This window comes from Dreissena polymorpha, chromosome 14 (genome assembly GCF_020536995.1).
Source record: "Dreissena polymorpha isolate Duluth1 chromosome 14, UMN_Dpol_1.0, whole genome shotgun sequence".
Classification (NCBI taxonomy): Eukaryota; Metazoa; Mollusca; class Bivalvia; order Myida; family Dreissenidae; genus Dreissena; species Dreissena polymorpha.
The window spans coordinates 19804413-19822128 of record NC_068368.1 but is presented as its reverse complement, the minus strand read 5'-3'; the positions used below and the strand labels follow the sequence as shown (position 1 = coordinate 19822128).

The window sequence follows — 17716 nt, the reverse complement described above, 5'->3', positions numbered from 1 at the left end:
GTCTGCTTTCTGTTTTTGCAGCTTTTCTTGCACAACGAAAAAATGCAGTGTGCTAAAGGTGTGATTTACAAATACATCAACGACCGTATAAAGGAACGACATGAAAACTTCAACTCGAATCTTATTAGGGATTACGCTGATGTGCACCTGAACTTGAAAAATGAAACTTCCTCACAAGATAATTATCAAGGTAAATATTCAACACTATTGTTTTCACAAAATTTCATCCACGCATAGCAGGCGGTATTACGTGATAGAACAGAACAGAACATAAGATAGACAGGATGGCGAAGTCCAGGCCGAGACAGGTATTTTCACCGTTTTATACACTGTATTTATTTTTTAATTTTTTAAAGACGCTCACTTTCCAGCCATATCAGGAAGAAAGTTTATGTCGAATCAAAGTTCGTTTTATAAATTGAATTTTTCTTAGTAGAGCTGTTATTATGTCAAGTCGAGGTAAAGAGCTAATATTAAAAGCTCATTAAAGGGGCCGTCCAAGAGATAAAGCGTCGTATCGACGCGATTCGATATTTTGGAAAACTACGAGGATTGCCTATATAGCTAAACAATACATCCGTTCAGGATGTGAGCGTGGATGGTCGAGTGGTCTAGGCGGGGGGGGGGGGGGGGCTTTTTACTCCAGGAATCCAGAGGTCAGTGGTTCAAACCCTGTTAAGGGTAACTTTTTTCCTTTTTTAAAAATTGTATTCTTGTTTTTTTTAATTGGGGATTTATAGTTCAAATGTTTAAATTTATCAATATAAAGCATTTAAAGCATTTAATGACAAGCCTCAATACATGCCAAAATCTGTTGGACGGCCCCTTTAACACTCAAAATCAATAATTATTGTGTACAATATATCCAACACTTAAAAGATTACACATAACAAATCAATGTTTCTTATAGCAATATTTAAAAAAAAATCAATGCTAGATGTTGTCTGGTAACAAGATACAACATGCTCTTTTTTGTAGGACAATATATTCAACACATGTTCATGTACCAAGTTAGTGTTCATGTGTCGTCTGAAACGATCTCTCTCTCTCTCCTAGAGAGCGCGAGATGAGCGACGAGAGAAGAGAAGAAGAGGATGATAGAGAGAGATAGAGAGAGAGAGAGAGAGAGAGAGGATAAGCTGAGAGAGAGAGAGAGAGAGAGCGCAGCTAGAGCAGGAAGAGAGCGAGAGAGAGGAGAGAGAGAGAGAGCGGGTACGAGCTGCGAAGAGAGAGAGAGAGAGAGAGAGAGAGAGAGAGAGAGAGAGAGAGAGAGAGAGAAGAGAGAGAGAGAGAGAGAGAGGAGAGAGAGAGAGAGAGAGAGAGAGAGAGAGAGAGAGCAGAGAGAGAGCTCTCTCTCTCTCGCTCTGAGCTAGCTCTCCTCTCTCTCTCTCTCTCCTCTCTCCTCTCTCTCTCTCTCTCTCTATCTCTCTCTCTCTCTCTCGCTCTCTCTCTCTCTCTCTCTCGCTCTCTCTCTCTCTCTCTCTCTCTCTCTCTCTCTCTCTCTCTCTCTCTCTCTCTCTCTCTCTCTCTCTCTCCCCTGATTCTCTCTCTCTCTTTCTCTCTCTCTCTCTCTCTCTCTCCCTCTCTCTCTAAAACATCAATCTTTTACAAAATTCATTTGCTGACATATGTTGTTATTGTAGTGAACAGCAGCTTTGAGTCCATAACCACATTTTTCACATCTGGAGTCGATTTGATTTCTAACGCCCTCACTTGGACGATTCTATATATGCAAGAGTACCCGGATGTCCAGAACAAGTGTCGAGATGTGTTGAATGAGGTAAAAAAAAAATCTTACATAAGTTATGTGTTTCGGATATACCTGTCAATTTCAGTGTCCGAAGTCATGAGTGCTTCCTATGTAAAGTATTTTATATTTACTATTCAATATAAGCCAGTCGTTCAAATGAAATAACCCGTAATACTTTAACACTTGTGTAATTAAAAACTTAAAAGTAATGCGAATGACAAACATGGAATAGTGTTTGTATAGGTATACCTGTTTTCAAACGATATGCTAATCATTTAAACCAATCATCTATATCACTGGGTTGGACTTCACGTGACGTTAGTGTGAATTACGTCAGCTATTTTGTTTGGTGGAACGATTCCCTGTTTTGCTTCTGACCATAGTTAGTTTGACCCAAGTGCAAATTTAGTTGTTTTATCGCAAGAGCATGCTGTGTTCTTGCAAATAAAACAAGCAAATTTGTTGAATTGATATCCCCGCCATAGCTAAAAAACTTGTGATTGACGGACGGACGGGCAGACGGACGGACAAAAGGACGTACAACGCCAGAACTATAGAACAACAAGTCCGATAACATTTTGGTTTTAAGCTCACCTGAGCACAACGTGCACATGATGGGCTCATGTGATCAAACTTTGTCCGTCATGCATCGTTCGTCGTTAACATTTATCTTTGTAACACTCTAGAGGCCACATTTATTGCCCAATCGTTATAAAATCTGGTCTGAACATTTGTCTAATAATATGCTGGACGAGTTTGAAAATGGTTCTGGTTGGTAGAAAAACATTGCTGCCAGGGAGCGGGGCAGTTTCCTTCAAATGGCTATATATAAACCTTGTTATATTATTTAACTCACATGTATTGTCCAATTATATGATATTTGGTCAGAACATGCGTCTTAATAATATCTGTGACGAGTTCAAAAACGGGTCCCGGTCCCGTTGGTTTGAAAAAGGCCACAAAGAGTCGGGGTAGTTTTACTAACATGGCTATAGTTTAAAACGTGTAAACACTCTAGAAGTCCCATTTATTTCCAATCTTTATGAAATTATGCAGAACATTTGATGTAATTGATAGCTTTCATGAGTTTGAAAATGGTTCCGGTCTGTTGAAAAAAATGGCTCATCCAGGAGGCAGGGCATTTTTGCTTATAATGCTTTAGTAAAACCTTGTTAACACTCTAGAAATCATTTTTTTTCCAATCTTCGTGAAACTTGGTTAAACATTTGTTATAATTTTATCTTGGCTGAGTTACAAACAGCTTTGGTTTCGTTGAAAAACATGGTCACTAGGCGGGGCATTTTTCTTTAAATGGCTATGGTTAGACATTGTAAATACTCTATAAGTCCCATTTTTGGTCAAATATTATTGAAACTTGGTCAGAAAATCTGTTGTTATTAAAGCTCGGCTAAGTTCGGAAATGGTCATGTTCGTATAAAAACACAACATGGCCCATAGGGAGCGAGGCATTTATCCTTATATGGCTTTAGTGAAACCTTATTAACACTCTTTAAGTTACATTGTGGTGCAATGGAAATGAACGTAAGTACGAACACTTGCTTTAACGACTTCTAAATCCAGTTCTAAAATTCTTCCGGTTTGATGAAAAACCTGGCCTCTGGTGGCCAGGTCAGTTTTCCCAATGTGGCTTTAGTGAAAAATTGTTTACGCTATATTAACCACATTTATTTGACAATCGGCATGAAACTTGGCCAATAAATGATCAGCTGGGATTGAAACCGGGTAATATGAGCTCAAAACTAAGTCACTTGATCAAATAAAACAACATATTTATACTCTTCAAGTCACACTTTTTGTCCAATCTTTATGAATCAGCTCGCACTTTCTCAGAATAGTCTTGTTTTTCGTATCTCAGGCGAGCACCGTAGGGCCCACGAGGCTCTTGCTATATTTTCAAATTGCATGTGTATGTGCAATCTAGTCAAATTATAAAAATATTTATAAGTTGGGAAACATCACAGAAACTAGTTTAACTTTTCTTAATTATTTCAGCCGTCTTAAAGAGTAAATTGAAATAACGTCAATTTTCTTTTCCAGATATACGGGCATAGTAATGTATATTGGTCTGATAGGAAGAATGTGCCTTATATTGAAGCAGTTATAATGGAGATCAATCGATTATCATCAAACGGTATGAATGTTTCTTATTAATCCGATGAAAATTCGTTTCATAACTTAAAATTGTTTTTCGAAATACACATAGTAATTATGCCTTTCGCAAAACAACGTATACCGTGGATCGTGGGCCATGTGCGAGTTCATCGGTTAATACTGCGATATAACGTGTTTCAGCGGGATTCACCGCCCCGCATACAACTGAAAAGGAAACCACACTGCTTGGCTTCACTATTCCAAAGAAAAGCGTTATACGAGCCAATCTGTACTCCGCCCATAGGGACCCGAAATACTGGGAGGAGCCTCACGTGTTTAACCCGGACCGGTTTCTAAAGGATGAGAAGTTAATACGAAATCCGGCATATATGCCATTTGGAATAGGTGAATTCGGAATAGTATTTTCAACATAACTAAGTAGTAGCAGTTAGGGCAATAGAGGTGTAATACGAAACTATTACCATAATTTTTAACAGCATTCATTGTCTACTAAATTAAAAGTTTTTATTTGAAACAACATTTGCAACCTAAAAAACATTACTGGATGCAACGGCTATTAGATTACTTTTGAGGTCTTTTTGGCAAAGAAAAAAACGACTTAGTGTTACATGTTGCAGTTTGGATGTTGCGAACATAAATTTGAAACCATTATTTTTTTTCAGGACCACGTAAATGCGTCGCGCACAAAATGTCCGAGTTGATTCAGTTTGTAACATTTTCTAACTTGGTTCGACGCGTCTCGTTTGAAAGAGAAGATCCTAACGAAACACATACTTTTCAGCCAGTATACGAACAACTCACCTTGCGACCAATGCCTTTTAAGACGATATCTACAGTGCTTTAATATCGCATTGAAGTGGACATTAATGGCGTATTAGTCTGGCCTTTTAACATTTAAAGTGTATGCTTTGGTTGTCGTTTGCACGTAATTCATATTGGTATCGGTTTGTTCTATTTTTATTCACAGTTAACTTCGATTATATATTTTGATCAACATGAAATAAAATATCTAGTGTGTTATTATACATTATGTTTGCCTATACTGTTAACGTTTGATTTAATGCTGTTTTTTTTTTTAATTAATCAATTATATTTGCACGAACATGGTTTTATATATACCATATAATAAATACTCCCAGTCAGAATATGTTAAGACATATCAGAATATTGTTTAAACCGGTAGAACTTTTAGCTTAGTATTTCGTTATATACACGTTGATAGTTGATTGAACCTATTTAAAGCAGAATGGAACTTTGTATTCAGATGATTGGATACCGGATATTTCTGGAGATATTTATGAATGCCACTAGTTTTCTAATACAAATCAGGTGCGAAATCGGACGATAGTTAAAAGGCGATGCAGGGTCGAAGTTTTTAAAGACGTTGCAAAAGTCACTTTAAAAATCAAAGTACTGACAGTACTGGTGTGACGATGCTTTTGAGAGGATGGATATAAAAGCATCAAGTTAAGTTTATCTTCATCACCACAATCACCACAATTGTGTATGTTGGTGCGAAAAACAAATTTGGTACAAACATTTTGCGAAAAAAAATTGGGTATGAAAACAAATTTGGGTACGAAATAATATTTGGGAACAAAAAAATTGGGACCGAAAAATTTTTGGGTACGAACCAAAAATTGGGGATGAAAAAAAAAGGGTTAGAAAAAAAATTGGGTACGAAAAATTTTAGGTACGGAAAAAAATGGGGGAACGAGAAAGTAGTACCTGTGGGGAACTTGTCCCACATTCGCACATTTTCGGCCCTTTCCGTCAAACATCAGATAAGTTCCTCGAAGGCAATAGTATGAATACATATTTCGGAAGCGGTAATGCGGTCCTACCTACGCGCGTCAAAATGTAAGCGAAATATGTACACAAGTCTGTCAGGAATGATTGAATTAATGAAGAAAATCGTGTATTGATGTAAGTTTTTGAAGAAATGTGCAGAAAATATATTAAACAAGAGCTGTGTTTGTGAAACACAATGCCCCCTGCTGCGCAGCTTTGAAGCCATATATTTTACCTTTGACCTTGAAGAATGACCTTGACCTTTCACCACTCAAAATGTGCAGCTCCATGGCATACACATGAATGCCGAATATGGAGTTGCTATCTTCAATATTGCAAAATTTAACCTTTGACCTTGACCTTGAAGGATGACCTTGACCTTTCACCAATCAATATGTGCAGCTCTATGAGATACGCATGCACGCCAAAATTGAAAAAGTTATGGCCAATGTAAAAGTTTTTGGACAGACAGACAGACGCTTTATATTTGACATTTGACCTTGAAGGATGACCTTCACCTCCACCTTTCACAACTGAAAATGTGCAGCTCCATGAGATGCACATGTATGCCAAATATCAAGTTGCTATGTTCAATATTAAAAAAGTTATGGCCATTAAAGTTTTCGGACGGACGGACAGATCGACTGACACACTGACTGACTGACTGACAGTTCAACTGATATAGGCCACCCTACCGGGGGCATAAAAAACAATGGCGATATTTTTCTCAGCCACATAATTGTTAATAGTTTGATATCACAAAATGAAAGTGAAAGTAGAACTGTCAAAAATGACAACCTGTCAACGTGTTGTTTTTGCTGGCACGAGAGGGCGATTACACTCAATGTGTTCACATTTTGACCATAGGCTTTGTCAATGACCTTTATAGTATGGGTAGCTTTGATATTATTTATTGCTATCATGTAACTGCATGATTGTGTATATGTTTACAATACACAAAGCATAAATAATGATATAAATATACTGATTGAGCTTATAATAATCTGAGAACTATAGCCAGGTCAATTAAGGACTTAAAATACAATTTTGTGTCCTGATTTCATGAAGAAATGACCATGCATGTCCTAGATTTCAAATTCAAGGTCCTGGTGTGACACATTGGTAGCATTACCGTTAAACTGTTACCAGGCTTATGAAATTAGTTTTTTTAACTATCTAAGGAAATCTAAATCAGGCACTGATTTTTCTTGTTTTAATACAGTCATAGATCAGTTGTGGCCTCTGGATAATGACCAATTTTTGCTTACTTGTCACACCCTTAAAACTTTCCACACGTCTATAATAGCAAATCTGGATTTAGGTGATCTTCAATGGTACATTTAAACTTTAGCTCTGTTACAAGGGTGCTGGTAAAGTCCAGTCACATATTTAAATCTAGGCCATGTCAAAATCAAAGTGTCAAAGACAAATGAAAGATGCGTTCATTAATTATTGTCCAGTTGTTTACTACTGCTGTAAGTTTTTATATAATATGACTGATGAACATCATGTGAGAGAAAATTCACATTATCATTGTATATCAGGTTTAGCAGCCTTTTAGATAACAAAGTATGCTAGTTTTCAATGTCGCTTCTGGGGATCAAACCCGTAGGGCTTTAAGGACGATTCTGAAATGTTCGATCCCTCGATAGCAACCAAACCAAAAATTAAGTCAAATATTGCCGACTCGGTTTTTTGAGTCGGTTCATGAAGGATAATGGAGCTCGATTGGTCATTGTCGGCTCTGGTACTACTTACATGTACCCCGGGTACTCTTAAGTATACTTACATGTACCCTGGGTACTCTAAGTATACTTACATGTACCCCAGGTACGGTAAATAATCGTAATTGTACTCGGTCCATATTAGACTGTACCCGAGTTGTATTCGCGCCCTAAATCCGATGTCGTAAAACGCGCAACCGATTATCTTAAACACACTTCTCTTCAAAAAACACTGCATCAACATGCTTTTTGAGTATGTGTTCCGATAATATAGAGGCCATTCTACAGAAAATTGACATAAATGTGCAGGGCTTAACACTAAGGCACGTCCGAACGCCATTCACTGCCTGTAAATATCCGTTCAAATATTTCGTTTTCTCTTAACGGTATTCACACATTTCACAGCGTACCGTTACTTGTAAAATGACCGTTTTAAATGTTCCCGACTCTCGGATTTTCGCCAAGGTGAAGAGGAGATGTCTCTCCAAACAAACTCGCATCTTCCAATCAAAATCGCTGATTTATTCTATCATCCAATCAGATGATTGGTTACATAATACTATGAAAACGTATTTATAGAATGTAAACAAAGCTCAAACGGTTGAATGCGAGGTCGTTTTGTATGTAAATATTCGACTATTTGTGGTTGTCCGATAAACCCCGCGTGTCCGATATAACCCACTTATGCTTTTTGCGTCTCACTGATTTTTAGAATGTCCCCTATTTTTTAGGGCTGATGGGACAAATGTCCCCTTGTAGATTCTTTCTCCGCAGAACACTGCATTTAGAAGACCTCGACTTTGCCGATGATTTGTCTCTTCTCTCCCACACCCAACAACAGATGCAGGAAAGCACAAGCATGGTAGCGGACAACTCAGCTAGACTGGGAATAACCATCAACAGAGGGAAGGACACGGTGTTCAGGACCAACGCACCCAACAACACACCAATAACAGTCCAAGGCGATGTGCTGGAGGAGGAATACAGCTTCATTTATCTCGGCAGCATTTTGGACAACCAGGGAGGAACGGATGCAGATGCCAGAACATGCATCGGTAAAGCACGAGCAGCCTTCCATCAGCTGAAGAACATCTGGGGATGCAGCGAAATTGGCATCAAAGATTTGGCTCTTTAATACCATCGTGAAGCCACTATTCCTCTATGAAGCACAGACCTGGAGAACCACTGTCACCACCTTGAAGAAAATACAGGTCTTCATCAAAATTGAGCCATGTTGTGGCATATACAGTGGCGCCATGATTTTGTTCTGGTTTCCTTGTGTTTTGCCTACCTGAACCATATTCAAATTTCACATAGAAACTGTAAAGATAAACATTCGGACGAAGTTTAATACGCATTGTGTCAGAAATTTGACCTCTAGAGTGGTAACACGTTTTTTAAGATAAGACTTGGTGACTTAGTTTTTTGTATGCACGTGATCCAGTCGATATATTATACAGATAAACACATTAACCAGGTTTCATGGAGATTGGATAAATATTTGACCTCTAGACTGTAAATTAGGAAACCGTTGACGACGCAAATCGCACATATTTATTTAAACATGACGACAGTGAATACTTGATCTCAAAAACAATAATATGCATTAGTGAAGAAACATAAAATAAACTTTTAAAAGACGCAAAATCTGCCGTTAATACATGTAAGATATTTCAATTGCGAAGCACAGTAAACACTGATGAGTACCGCTATACGAGAAAATACAAATTTAAACACACACAATAAAAACAATTGTACATGTAATACATCATAACATACATGTAAAGAAACTCAAAATAAACGGAAGTGTAACCAGTGCTACATTCATTTTTAATGATCTGTTTTCAACAGTTCTTCAGAGTTGAATGTGAATATTTCAAAACACATCCGGTGGGTTCAACCTCTGCCAACATATTTGTTACGTTTACAACGTCTTTGTACTTCTTTAGGTTATCTTTGTTTTGGAATGCAATGCGATTCCATATGGACCTGTTCACCGATTGACGAGATAACGTGTCTGCCAATTTCTAAAGTGTTTCCTTTTAGGCACTAATGTATCCATTGTTTGGGAATATTTATTTATAATTAAAGTATCATGTGTAATTAAGGATGTAAGCATGCTTCAATCGGGACATTGGTGGTATAAGTACGAGCATGCTTTTTGAATTAAGTGATGTTATCTCAGTATTCCTTAGAAACGTTATAACATTCAGGTATATGCTGCATGCTTTTCCCGCAACTGCGTACTTTGTGACTTCTTTTCCGCGGTTGACCTTCATGTATGCAGCATATTCACTGTAATAGAATGTTAAAAAAACGCCTACGTCTAGGTTGCAGGACATAAGAAGTATGAACTTAGAAGCACAACAAATGAATGTTTCTTTCTCTTGTCCATTTAATAATTTCTGTGGAAGTGTACGTGGTGTGCCCCTTCATCAATAAGATGACAACTTGGTTGCCATCACCCCTGTTTATGTTTCTGAGGAAATTATAATCCATGAAATCTTTAAACGTTGATGTTTTCAATCATCCCGTTTCAGATATTGTAACGTTAGCACCTGGCGTCAGGTCTTTTCACAGATTTCCATTTATTCTCTTCAATGCAGTTATTAAAAAAAATAGAAAAAAGGAATGTATCGTATAGCATTCAAAATAATTAACTCTATTTAAAAATTGTGGCGCAATGTCGCACTGTTTGTCAAAACCATAAATAAAAGACCACGTGCTACGCTACGGCTTTTTCTCCTGCTGGCGAAGCAGAAGTTTCACTTTGTTTGTAGTTTCAATTCATGGAAATAAATTCATTTTGTTAAATTTACCAATCATTATAACACAAATTTCAATGTAAAATATATGTATACTTAAAGTTTATCATTATGGCTCTATATACGTTTAACTTGTATAAAACAATGTTATTTTACCTGTTCTTTTACTTTTTTACCATGGTAGTTACAAAAACAAAAATATGGGGTAGCATACGATCGCATTTTTCTTAGTAAAGATTATTAAAAACGATGGCATTATTCTCAAAAAATAGATAGTCATGGGGTCGAGTAATCTATTGTTCGTATTGTCTCTTCACTAGATATGGAGCAATAATTGGGGATCGAGAGGAGCGTTAACAATCATCTTTATCGTACAGTTGTACACATTGGACAAACATAACATCAGTTTTAATTGAAACGCTGACTTATTGTTATATTTATTACATATATTTAAAAAGGTGTCAGTATGACAGTCTTCATTTTAACCCCTTTAATAGTTTAGTTATGCGTTCCTAAAACATTTGTTCTTTGTATGTGGCTTTCGCAACAAGCAGAGCTTAAATGGTTATGCTTATAACACTTTAAGATTAAATCTCTGTAAAAAAACTAAACAAAGCTGATATCTCTGTTAACCGCTAAACAAAGCTGACATGCTAATGTTTGGGTTATAGAAACGTTTGGCATTAAATGCAATGGTTGTGCTTTGTTACATGTACCAAATAGTCCATCGCCATTGGTACGTATTACTTTGTAAACAATAACAATCGCCTTTTATGAGTTGTTGGTGCATGACAGCGGTCTTTAAATATTGTATTTTCAAAAGCCTCTATCGCAATGCATTGTTTTTTCCTCCTTGCTGACAACGAGACAATAAATTGAAATATTTGGGCACATAAAATACTTAAATAAATAAATGTGATCTTATTTAAAGATACATGTTAGCCACCTTTCGATAACGTGCACATCGTGTGACATATAGGTAATTAGTTGGTACATCTACAAGTCGCATTAAATTTAATGCAAATTACTGTCTTGTATTAACAATGTGATCTGATAAGAGTTGTGTATTAAGATAGTTTGTATATCGGAGTCTAAGGCAAATAAAGTGTGGTTTCCATCCCGACAAGATGCAGAATACCCAAGTCAAACATAAAAATTGATTGACGTTTTAGTGATGCAATCATTTACTAGTGTTATTCCCTCAATTGATTTTTATGACAATGTCTTCAAAGCGCGTGTTATTAATTATAACAGGTTTCTGCAGTCTTCATTAGAATAGTTGTCGTTCCATGCTCGTACATTAAAGGTTTTGTATCCGTCGTAAAAGTGATTTATAAGAGCTTTTTATTCTGCAATCAGTATGCCCACACTTTCGATGCGTTTCGTTCTGATTATGTGACGATGTACATGGTTGCCTATATTCGCGCGGTCTTTTGCAGAACAAAATATTTTAACAAAATATCCTGCTAAAACGTTCTGGGTTCAAAATATGCATGTATGTAGTTTTGAGGAATTATGATAACCGAAAATAAATCCGGTGTTAAATGAAGCTAATGAAAAGAAAATTATTGTTGTAAAATTATCCCGCTTCTTCGACGATGCAGCTATGATAAGTTCTAATAAGACTTAAGCTTTGACAAACAAATGTAACCATGTATATGAAATTGAAAAGCTCTGACATTTGGATCCAGGGGTATATGAATAGAGTATTCCAATATATTCGAGTAATGAATCAAAGCGCTGAAGGCACTGAAGTTGTTCGCTGTTGTATAATCTTAGACGCAACTCAGTTTTCAAAATTATGTTATAGCTTTTTATGTCGCAAGTTTGAAATCAACACAACCCATTCAAATTTATAAAGAGTGTGTCTTAAAGCACAGGTCGAGATGTGTTGTTTTTTCAAATCATTCATAAATAAGATAATTTAAGCTCCATTTTGGTAAAACAGGGCTTAATGCATATGCATCAATTGTCATCCCAGTACCAGAGACTCTCTTTAAACGAGAAACACCATAATATCATAAAGTGTTGTCCTTGATTAGCTTGTGCGCATTGCACAGGCTAATCAGTGTGCACAGGCTTATCTTATTTGACATGCATTAAGCCCCATTTTCCTTGAAAGCAGCCAATATGTACAGATTGCAATGATAAACACTAGACTGGCCAATGTCGTCTTACAAGCTGTTAAAGACTATTGATTACATACACACAATGCAGTGTACCGGTGAACTATATTGAACTATAAAAAGTCAGATTCGGCGGTTATCGTTCTTAGCGTAGTAGAGCAGACGCTCCTAGCATTCATCGTCTGTATAATTTTACTCCAGGTAGTGCAGTCAGGCAGTGGTTATCGTTCCTAGCGTTGCTAACAGCAGACTGACTTGCAGTTATCGTTCCTAGCGTAGCTAACAGCAGACTGACTTGTAAAACTGCCTCTACGCTCACAACTAAAAACGAATATTTGAATTTGAATTCAGGATTTTGTTCCCATTCCTAGCTAAAAGCGCGTCCTGTTTTTCTTCCGTGAAATTTAAACTCATAAAAATATGACTATATTTTGCACTAATAAACAGCGCAAATTATATTTTGTACTATTAAACAGCGCACAATCGTTTGATCGACGTACATTTGAGATTGTATTGTTACAACCCGTTTTGCAATAAACATTTTTTACCATCATTTTCTTGCAAAATGGGTCGGAGTGTCTTAATGCACTGTGACATTTTTAAAACAACCAGTTTTGCAATAAATCCGTTTCTCAATTCAATCATCACGCATGTATTAATTAATTCAAACTGTTAAAAAGTTCAAGAAAACGTTTCAAATGTCGTATTTATATAATATCATTAAAAAAATTGGACCTATGTGTTGCAGTTCCGGCGATAGAACCGATATTAGAAAACCAGATTGAGCCCATATGTCAACCTTCAAGAGACTTATGTGGGACCCATATGGGCTTGCATCTAGGCTGTCTGTGTTTGTCTGTAACGACCGTTTCAAGCATCCATTTCATACAAACTTTTAAAAAAGGTAATTTTATTTATTGAATTATATTTTTGAAAATATAGTAAAGTAAAACAGCAGCAGTTGATTTCTTAGTTTGGTGATTATCACAAATCCCATGCTTTTAATGAACAGTTGTACTTCTGACCATCATATGCTAGACTAAGATTATTCACTTTGGTGACTGATTATTGAGAATAGTGTACAGTATGGAATACATCAATTATTTAAAAGTTAACAAAGACGAATTATCATGATACTTCCTAGGCACGTGTATGTCATTTTTTTTAGAAAAGTGTGTGGGTTTCTCTCATAACGAGCTCAGTGTTGTTTTCGTTCAAATTTGGGCCTGGTAGGGGGACCCATTCCCAATGGAAAAAGGTATATATTTTTCTCAAATGGGACCTATAAATTCCCCATTTAAAGTTTCAAAAAGGTTTTTTAAGTCTAAACATGTCAATTATCTCGAAATCTAGCTCTATAAATTGAACCTTAGAAAATATTATATTGAATTCACTTTAATTATCAATTTTAAAGTATTTGCAAGAATAGAATCAACAACATAAATTTCCCTATTTTACTAAAATATTTCCCAATCCAAAGGGACCTGGCCCCATTCCCAAAAAGGTAAAAAAAACACAATGGAGTTTTTTTTCAACTTAGTGTACGAATGTTTAATATTTTTTATCAAAATACATGCTAATAGGACGACTCACTAAAATATTTACCAAACAAAAATAATTTCTATATGCAATCTTTATGCCTGTCTTTACAGTTTTCGTTCATTGGAAACTAGGCAATACAATGTAACAACAAACTGAAAATAAAATACATTCTACCGGTGGGTATTTCTTTTATTTAAAGAAAGTCTCAAATATCATTTGGTGATAATGTTTAAGTTTATGAATTATATCAAATCTTAAAATAAAATATTTATTGTACATTTTCATAGCAGCATCTTGTATGTGCTTTCATAAGTGTTTCATTACGAAACCTACTTTCGTACATACAATTTTGAAAAGTGAAACACAAATAGATATCATTAACACATAAAAAATGTATTTCTTACATAAAACTGGCTGCAGCCTGAACACACTTCTCTTGATTAAAAGACAAAATCTCAATGTAGTAGATCCATTCAGCAAAACAGGGGACATAAAGCAGGAACATCATTTCCACCAATTCTTCAAAACCTTAAGCAAACTCACGATAGACAAATGCTTATCAGTTGAATTTCTGCAAAATGCCATCTCAAGGAAGTTCACTGTTTCTAACAACTTACGTTTTCAATGACCTCACTTTTGAATAGTCAATAATTTATTTATGATTAAATCACCTAAGCTTCATTATCCTGTACAAAAAGAATTTCGTTTTTTCTAAGTCCGAATTTCTCAAAACTGATTGGTTCAGGATTGTCGCTAGTTGGCTCACATGGCAAGGTTTTCCTGGGGAAGTTTGTTACTATGTGAAAGTCATCCGGACAGTCATCATGGCAGAACGTGAAGTAATACAGGTACTGCAAAGAGAATGTAGAATATGTGAATAAATAGATTATAATTCAGATATAGTCATCTTTAAATTTTGAGCACTCTGTATGTACATATTAAGGATAAATATGAGATCTGTCCATGTATAAGGCAGCAATATGCGAGTCCAGCACTAGTACTAACCACTGTAATATCATAATAACCTTTTGAGCGTTCTCATTTTCAAATATTTTTTATTAGCCCATTTAATAAGTTATTTAGAGCAAAAATGATGTCAATTTATCAAAGGAAAACGCTTCAATGTTTATGCTCTAATGGTCAATGTCTGTCAATGTTAACAAGAAACCGTCGGAGACGGGTGATTTCACACACCAGTGGATATGGCTCTGTTGTAACCTTAGTATTGAAATTACAGCTTAGTTGTTGAAGAAATAAAAATTCAATAAGATGTTACATGTATGTGTGGGTATGCGCTGTCTGGAAAATCATGTCTACTTAGGCCTCATTTTCTAGAAGGTTTATACCCTTAAACTGATAGTTCAATGTTTAAATACCCATTCAGAAGTACTGCAATTTGGCAAGAAACAGACTAACGAATGTTTCTATACATCCAATGCTCTTGAGGCTGTTGATACAATTAAGGTGACTTACATAGCTTTAAACTACCAAGACAAAACACATGATTTTGCCACTTCTGTATAGATAGAAGTACCAGTAAATATGTTTATATGCATCCGTTTCAGTCTGTGTGCACATGTCAAAAAATTAGTATCCACAAATGAATTTAAAATAAAATAGGAACTTTTGCAAGATTGAAGCAAAAAACACACACCAACTCATGCTTTTTTTAATGCAAAACTCACTTAACCCACAGTACTTGACGAATCTGGTTCCCAAACATGTAGGATCTATTTCAAGGTATATTATTCTATTGTGAACAATTTACGCACCGTTAAATGTAGATTAAACTTTATTATAACTCATTCCTCCCCGCAGTTATTCAAAACTGGAACATTTTACCAGATGATAAAAATAGTGAATCGCTGAACATCTTTAAATCTAAGTTAAACAGAAGCTTAGTTAAAACTCCATCACCTTATAATGTAGGTAAGCGTTAACTTCAATTGACTCACATGCGGCAAGGAACCAAATTTTAAGGTCTAAATCAACACTTATATGCGAAAAATATCATTTCATAGTCTCTGTGTGCACCGCTTTTGAGTCTAATAACTACTTCATTTTCACATGTCCGTATTATAGTGAAATTTGCACTAATTTATTAACAACATTTACACTATAGCAAGTGATGAAAAGCTTGATACAACTTCTTTCTGGATGTAGACATCTCGACAAAATTGAAAATTCCAAAATATGTCTACATGTCCAACAACATATTTACAAATCCAGATGCTTTTTTTTAACAATCTGTTACTAACTAAGTCACGACTTGATAATGTCTTATCTTCTAGTCCTTGCATGAACAATCATCCTGTCTCATCAAATTTAGCCGCGTTCTGAGAAAACTGGCTTTAATGCATGTGCGTAAAGTGTCGTCCCAGATTAGCCTGTGCAGTCCGCACAGGCTAATCAGGGACGACACCTTCCCCTTTAATGGTATTTTTAGTTTCAAGGAAGTCCCTCCTTACCGAAAATCAAGTTTAGGCGGAAAGTGTCGTCCCTGATTAGCCTGTGCGGACTACAACCATACCTGGAACAAGTTCTGATGCTCTTCCTTCATTCCTCGTATATACACCTTCCCAGTTGGGTAAAAATCATTATCAAGAGCATGTTCTGGCAAGCTACCAACACAAACAATTACAGCACAATATATAAATACAAGCTCAAGTAATTGAGTGTACCCCGGCAATACCTGTAGCATGTTCTGGTACCATCTCAAGTAATTGAGTGTACCCCTGCAATACCTGAAGCATGTTCTGGTACCATCTGAAGTAATTGAGTTTACCCCTGCAATACCTGAAGCATGTTCTGGTACCATCTCAAGTAATTGAGTGTACCCCTGCAATACCTGTAGCATGTTCTGGTACAATCTCAAGTAATTGAGTGTTCCCCTGCAATACCTGTAGCATGTTCTGGTACCATCTCAAGTAAATGAGTGTTCCCCTGCATTACCTGTAGCATGTTCTGGTACCATCTCAGGTAATTGAGTGTACCCCTGCAATACCTGTAGCATGTTCTGGTACCATCTCAGGTAATTGAGTGTACCCCTGCAATACCTGTCACATGCTCTGGTACAATCTCAAGTAATTAAGTGTATCCCTGCAATACCTGTAACATGCTCTGGTACCATCTCAAGTAATTGAGTGTACCCCTGCAATACCTGTAGCATGTTCTGGTACCATCTCAAGTAGTGTAGTGTACCCCTGCAATACCTGTAGCATGTTCTGGTACCATCTCAAGTAATGTAGTGTACCCCTGCAATACCTGTAGCATGTTCTGGTACGATCTCATGTAATTGAGTGTACCCATGCAATACCTGTAGCATGTTCTGGTACCATCTCAAGTAATTGAGTGTTCCCCTGCAATACCTGTAGCATGTTCTGGTACCATCTCAAGTAATTGAGTGTACCCCTGCAATACCTGTAGCATGTTCTGGTACCATCTCAGGTAATTTCGTGTACCCCTGCAATACCTGTAGCATGTTCTGGTACCATCTCAAGAAATTGATTTTACCCCTGCAATACATGTAGCATGTTCTGGTACCATCTCAAGTAATACCCCTGCAATACCTGTAACATGTTCTGGTGTTCCTTTTTCATTCGTCTCTGCTTCTCCAGCTCCCTCAGTTCCTGTTCCTTCTCCTCCCTCTTCTTCCTCTCCTAGACATGACACAAAACATACACACCTACATGTTTACTCCCTCTTCTTCCTCTCCTAGACATGACACAAAAAATACACAACTCCATGTTTACTCCCTCTTCTTCCTCTCCTAGACATGACACAAAACATACACAACTACATGTTTACTCCCTCTTCTTCCTCTCCTAGACATGACACAAAACATACACAACTTCATGTTTACTCCCTCTTCTTCCTCTCCTAGAC

The 17716-nt window shown here is 36.6% G+C and overlaps 1 protein-coding gene and 1 long non-coding RNA gene across 2 annotated transcripts in view; one reads left to right on the top strand and one right to left on the bottom strand.

Annotated features, from left to right (window-relative positions):
- LOC127856889 (cytochrome P450 2U1-like) overlaps positions 1-4906 on the top strand; it is a 9017-nt gene extending 4111 nt beyond the window's left edge. The window contains exons 2-6 of the mRNA XM_052393083.1: positions 22-190; positions 1644-1780; positions 3809-3902; positions 4064-4267; positions 4546-4906. Of these exons, the coding sequence (XP_052249043.1) occupies positions 43-190; positions 1644-1780; positions 3809-3902; positions 4064-4267; positions 4546-4727 (765 nt within the window). The 5' untranslated portion in view covers positions 22-42 and the 3' untranslated portion in view covers positions 4728-4906. The remainder of the gene's footprint in view (positions 1-21; positions 191-1643; positions 1781-3808; positions 3903-4063; positions 4268-4545) is intronic.
- Positions 4907-13990: 9084 nt separating this feature from the next.
- On the bottom strand, positions 13991-17492 carry LOC127856910 (uncharacterized). The gene is made up of 2 exons (XR_008038235.1): positions 17401-17492; positions 13991-14682 (listed from the first exon to the last, which is right to left on the bottom strand). It is a non-coding gene; the product is annotated as an uncharacterized LOC127856910 (long non-coding RNA).
- Positions 17493-17716: the final 224 nt, after the last annotated feature.